At 44.7% G+C, this 5,805-nt stretch overlaps 1 protein-coding gene across 1 annotated transcript; it reads left to right on the top strand.

Moving 5' to 3' along the window:
* Positions 1 to 4,586: 4,586 nt before the first annotated feature.
* LOC149862743 (olfactory receptor OR9H1-like) lies at positions 4,587 to 5,528 on the top strand. The gene has a single exon (XM_090054858.1). The coding sequence runs from the start codon at positions 4,590 to 4,592 to the stop codon at positions 5,526 to 5,528; it is 939 nt and encodes a 312-aa protein (XP_089910984.1). The 5' UTR covers positions 4,587 to 4,589.
* Positions 5,529 to 5,805: the final 277 nt, after the last annotated feature.

Below are 5,805 nucleotides of genomic sequence, written 5' to 3'. Positions count from 1 at the left end.
GATTATACCCCTGTTGCCCTGCACCAGTTATGCCACTGGTTGGGTACCACCAAATTTTCCATCTGCACTCAGAGCCTACCAGGTTTTAGCCAGCAATTCAGCAACTTCTTGATGGCAAAGCAGAGGACAGATCCAGCTTTCCCCCAGCTACATTACAGCAATCACTGCAAAGTGATGATTTTTCATTTGCCATTCTACCCACTTATACAAACTTTCTCTCCAACAACACATTGCAAACATAAGAGTACCAAGCAATTTAGTCCCAAATTTTTTTGACTGCTTCATTCACATGTTTTACAGTTGACTTAAGATGGTTATGTTTACTAAAACAGTATGGGATCAACCAACCTTTGGAGTACCTGTCATGCAACTTTGGACTATCTTGACCCATGCCTATCTTTATTTGCTCTAAGTTAGTAGTACAACTGGTTGAAATGGTCACGATTCCTATGACTGAAACTTTGTTGACCTGCCCATCAGTGAGACTTTCAACAGGTTGAGTACTGCACCATTTTCTGTCACACTGCCCTCCAGCCCCTACACCTGCTCCTTCTCTCCCTTGCCAACGCTCCAGCTGGTTCTCCCCCTCCACTTGCTCTTTTCTCTTTAGACACTTCCCTACTGGCTCCTGCTTTCTCTCCTCCAGCAGCATCTTCCTAGGGATGAGAGGCACTGGGGACACACAGGCTCTGCTCTCAGTCTTGGGGTGAAAAGTACCTGCTCCTCTGACAAGTGGGCAAGATCAACAGACAGCCTCAGGATGTGCACGGTGACAGTTGTCTGCTTGTGAGCCAGGCCCTCAGGGGTTGAGGCTTGGAGATGTAACCTACCAAAGGTCAAATGTGACCTACTGCTTCCTGCTCCAGACCATGTCCCAAGGAGCATACAGCCTCAGGGTCAGGCTGTCCCTGAAAGACATGCAGGTAGTCAGACAGAAAAAAACAGAGCACAGGGGATAATATTCCCAGGGGGACCGTAATATTGTCTTTGTCTGACTGGTGTTGATGTAAATAAGATATCAGTTTTCATTGCATTCATCCAGAGACATGTATCTAGTGCCCCTATAATTCTCTCCAGGACAAGTCCACAGGGCTGAGACTGAAAATACATCTCTGTTACCAAGGAGAGCCTCACTGCAGTCCTAACTGATCTCCTAGCACCTTTCCTCCAGAGACCTCAGGTGAGGAAGAAAAGCACCAGTCTCCTCCTCCTACACAACTTCTGCCTTTTCCAAGATCCAATACCATTCCTTTCCATATAACTGCTAGAACAACCCAGCTTTTAAGCTTGGCAGAAAAGACCTCTAAGACAGTAAAGATCCCAGGTCATGTAGCAATGTTAAGGCAAATTTTCCACCTGGATCCTAGAATTAGGTGGCAATGAAACATGCCAACCTGTGGATACAAGCATATCTGAGCTGATCCCAGAAAGCTCCAAAAGAGACTGAGTTAAAAGAAGCTGAGGTAAGTCTTTCTTTAAGGTACCTGTTGGCTAGGATAGTGAATGCATTGGGAACCATTTCATTGTGCTTTGATAGTGTTGTGGATGAGAAAAAGGTGACAAATTACAGAAGACATATATTTCACATTTTCATCCTCCTTTTCTCTCTCACCCACTGACTCCTCAATTTAGATTTTCACTGACCACTGACTGCCTGTCTTGCATGTATACCAGCCCAGCATCTGGCTGCTTTACTATTCATTCCATCCAGAAAGAGCACACACCAACTGCAGAGACTTCTTTATCCAGACGAAGGGGTTTTAACACGAAAGCTCGGTAAAAAAAAAAATTTCCACCTATTTAAGTTGCCCAGTGGGGGAGGGTATGCTTAGGGAGGAGGTTATGCTTAGGGGCAACCAACACAGGTTCATTAGAGGCAGTTTCTGTCAGACCAACCTGGTGGCCTTCTATGACCAGATCACCAAATCCTTAGATGCAGGGACGCAGTCTTTCTGGACTTTAGGAAGGCCTTTGATACTGTCTCTCACCCCATCCTCATTAAAAAACTGGGGGACTGTGGTGTCGACACTTACACAGTCAAATGGGTCATGAACTGGCTGGAGGGCCACACCCAGAGAGTGGTGGTGGATGGGTCCTATTCGACCTGGAGGGATGTGGGCAGTGGGGTCCCCCAGGGCTCGGTCCTCGGGCCCGCACTGTTCAACATTTTCATCAGTAACTTGGATGAGGGGGTAAAAAGCACCCTGTTCAAATTTGCTGATGACACTAAGATGTGGGGGATGTGGGCATGCTAGAAGGCAGGAATAGGCTGCAATCGAACCTAGACAGGTTACAGGGGTAGGCGGATGAGAACAGGACGGGATTCAGCACTGACAAGTGCAAGGTGCTGCACCTGGGAAGGAAGAACCGGCACCATACCTACAGGCTGGGGAGCTCCCTTCTCATCAGTGCAGAGGCAGAAAAGGATCTTGGAGTCATCGTTAATGCCAAGATGAACATGGGCCAACAGTGTGGGGATGTGGTCAGGAAGGCCAACTGCACTTTTCATGCATCCACAGATGCATCTCGAGCAGGTCCAAGGAGGTGATCCTCCCCCTCTATGTGACACTAGTCAGGCCACAGCTCAAGTACTGCGTCCAGTTCTGGGCGCTGCACGTCAGGAGGGATGTGGACAACATGGAGAGGGTCCAGAGGAGGGCCAGTCGCATGATCGAGGGCAGCAGGGCAGGCCCTATGAGGAGAGGCTACGGGACCGAAACCTGTTCAGCCTCCACGAGAGAAGGCTGAGGGGGGATCTAGTGGCCTGTTACAAACTAGTCAGAGGGGACCAGCAGGCATTGGGGGAGTCCATGTTCCCCCGAGCACTGCCAGGAGTGACCAGGAATAACGGTCACAAGCTGGCAGAGGGTAGATTCAGGCTAGACATCAGGTGGTGCTACTTCACTGTCAGGGCAGCTAGGGTCTGTCACCAGCTTCCAAGAGAAGTGGTGTTGGCTCCTACCCTGGGGGTCCTTAAGACAAGGCTAGATAATCACCTTGCTGGGCTTGATTGACCCCAGTACTCTTTTCTGCCATGGTAGGGGGTCGGACTTGATGATCTGCTCAGGTCCCTTCCAACCCTACAAACTACAGTTTCATACTTTCATAGTTAGTAAAAACTACCTCTCCATTTCCTTCAGGCACTTCTTCACTGGGCCCTGCCTGCTCTCTTCCAGTACATTTCATGCATACCAGCCCAGCCTCTGCTTTTCTATTCCTTCCATCCAGGAAGAGCACACACCAACTGCAGAGACTTCCTCATCCTGATGAAAGGTTTTTATACCCAAAAGCTTGCTAAAAAATGTTTTTACAACTATTTCAGTTGGTCTAATAAAAGATATCAGATTCACCAAAAGAACCTTGTCTACCTATATTTCACCTTGTCTTTTTCATACAAAAAGGCTTTTGGTGGATAGCTGACTCAGCCTGGCTATTTTTTTGTTTTTATTTTTTGCATTTTTATATTTTGTCAGTACAGCTCGTCATTTCTATATCACTGAAAATTTCTTTGTTCTTGAAAATCTAGAAGTTCTCAGCCAAACACTGTGTAGCCTTGAAAAAAAAAACACTCATGTTTTTTCAATGGACAATATTATCTATTTAATTTGTATGGATTTCGGGATTATGTATGGGTTTTCTTAGCTTTGAAAAGCCAGCAATACATGTGAACATATTTTTTTCATCTTCATATTCCCCAATACTAAATGACTAGGATATTGTCCATATGTCTCTCAAATGCAATAAAGAAAGGTGTCAAGGTGAGTTAATCTGTCCAAGCTTTACCAAGAACCCAGTCCTTTCCCTTCTGTTTACATGATGTTGTTCTCAGAGACACCAAAATAGTTTGAGCACATTTTTCAAAGCACTTCAGTACCTAAAGATACAGGTAGAAATCTGGGGAGATTTTCAAAATCTTATTGGTTCCAACCTCCATTGAGTGTATTCCTACAGAGTTGAGATTTGATGGAGTTAATTGTAGGATATAGGTAATGCCACTGTTCAGTTATGGCAAATGTGTCATATTTGTTAAAATGCCATCTGTTGAGCCTCCAGGTTCATCTTTTTGAGTATTTGTTGAGTACTTGTTCATCCTGGCATCCACAGACAGAAATATGATCTAATTCAATGAAAAGTCAATGGGTTTGAATACAAAAACACTTACACCGCATCCCAATATGGCAGCCTCTTAGTTTAAGATATCTGCAAGTCTAAATGAGAAGCCACACTCCACTCCACTGTAAGGCTAAATAACACTTCCTTCCCAAACGAGACGAGAATGACTAGAAGGTTGGGCCAGTATTAGCCCAACAGCACTTCTGCTAGTTGTTATTATATGGACTAATGATATGGAGAAATAGCTTCATTGTGGAAAATTCAGAATTTCTACAAAATTGCTCTAGATTTATTCCATCTGTCTCAGTAAGTTTCTAAGGGCTCGATCAAAATGTCCTTTCATTTCTTATACTTTATCTCACTGAGAAACAGCCCCAAAGGGACTTTAAGCATTCTGCCATCTGTCTTACCACTTTGCTTTCTCTTTTATCCTTATTCTATTTTTTTCCCCAAAGGAGAGAGAACCTGTAGAGTCTATGGGAGAGAAAAACCACACAGCCATAACAGAATTCATCCTGCTGGGATTCGGGAGTAGCCCTGCGACTGAGATGCCGCCCTTTGTGGTGTTCCTTGTGTTTTACATGGCCACCGTGCTAGTGAACACTATCATGGTTCTTATCATTCGAATCGACCCTCGTCTTCACACCCCCATGTATTTCTTCCTCATGAACCTCTCACTCCTAGACCTCTGCTACTCCTCAACCATTGCTCCCAAAGCCATGGCCACCTTCCTACAAGGCACCAAAACCATTTCCTACTATGGATGTGCTGCTCAGTTGTTCTTTTTAGTTCTCTTTGTCACCACAGAAACCTTCATCCTGACAGCAATGGCATATGATCGATACGTAGCCATTTGCAACCCACTCCTCTATGCTGTCACCATGTCCAAAAGGGCCTGTGTTCAGCTCATTGTGGTCTCCTATATCTGTGGTGGCACCAATTCCGTAGTGCAAACCAGCTTCACCTTTGCACTGAGCTACTGCGGGCCTAAAGAGATCAACCATTTTTTCTGTGACGTTCCCCCCTTGCTAAGCCTGTCCTGCACAGATATGCACATCAATGAACTGGTAATGTTTGTTTTATCTGGCCTCATCATAGTGATCACCTCAGGAAACATCCTCATCTCCTATGCCTACATCATCTATGCCATTCTCAGGATTCGCTCCGCCAAAGGCAGGCTCAAGACCTTATCCACCTGCTCCTCCCACATAATGGTTGTGGCTTTATTCTTTGGGACTCTTTCCTTTATGTATGCCCAGCCAGGTTCTCTGTCTTCCCCACATCTGAGCAAGGTTGTATCTGTGTTCTATACCCTTGTCATCCCCATGTTGAATCCCATCCTCTACAGCCTCAGGAACAAGGATGTGAAAGATGCTTTGAGGACAACAATAGGTAGGATAATGACTTTTAAATAAGCCTCTTCTGTGAATACACAGCTAAACTACTGCTCAAAAAAGAAAAAAGAAACAACTGAGAAATAATTAATAAATGGTTTCAGCATCTCCGAATCTCTGTACATAATTTTCATTTGCAACCATCTCTCCCTATGTATTTATATCTAAGTGTTGTTAGGTCTCTCCTAAAATTATCAGATGTCATTCTGAGAATGAATATTTTATTACATTAAGGCTACACCCATATTTTTGTTCACATTTCTAATCCTATTACCTAAGGACAAATTTTACAACTGAA

The sequence above is a fragment of the Crocodylus siamensis genome, chromosome 6, assembly GCF_052110815.1.
Source record: "Crocodylus siamensis isolate JL-2025a chromosome 6, ASM5211081v1, whole genome shotgun sequence".
Taxonomy (NCBI): Eukaryota; Metazoa; Chordata; order Crocodylia; family Crocodylidae; genus Crocodylus; species Crocodylus siamensis.
The sequence above is the reverse complement of the archived record's forward strand: the minus strand, read 5'-3'. Positions and strand labels throughout refer to the sequence as shown.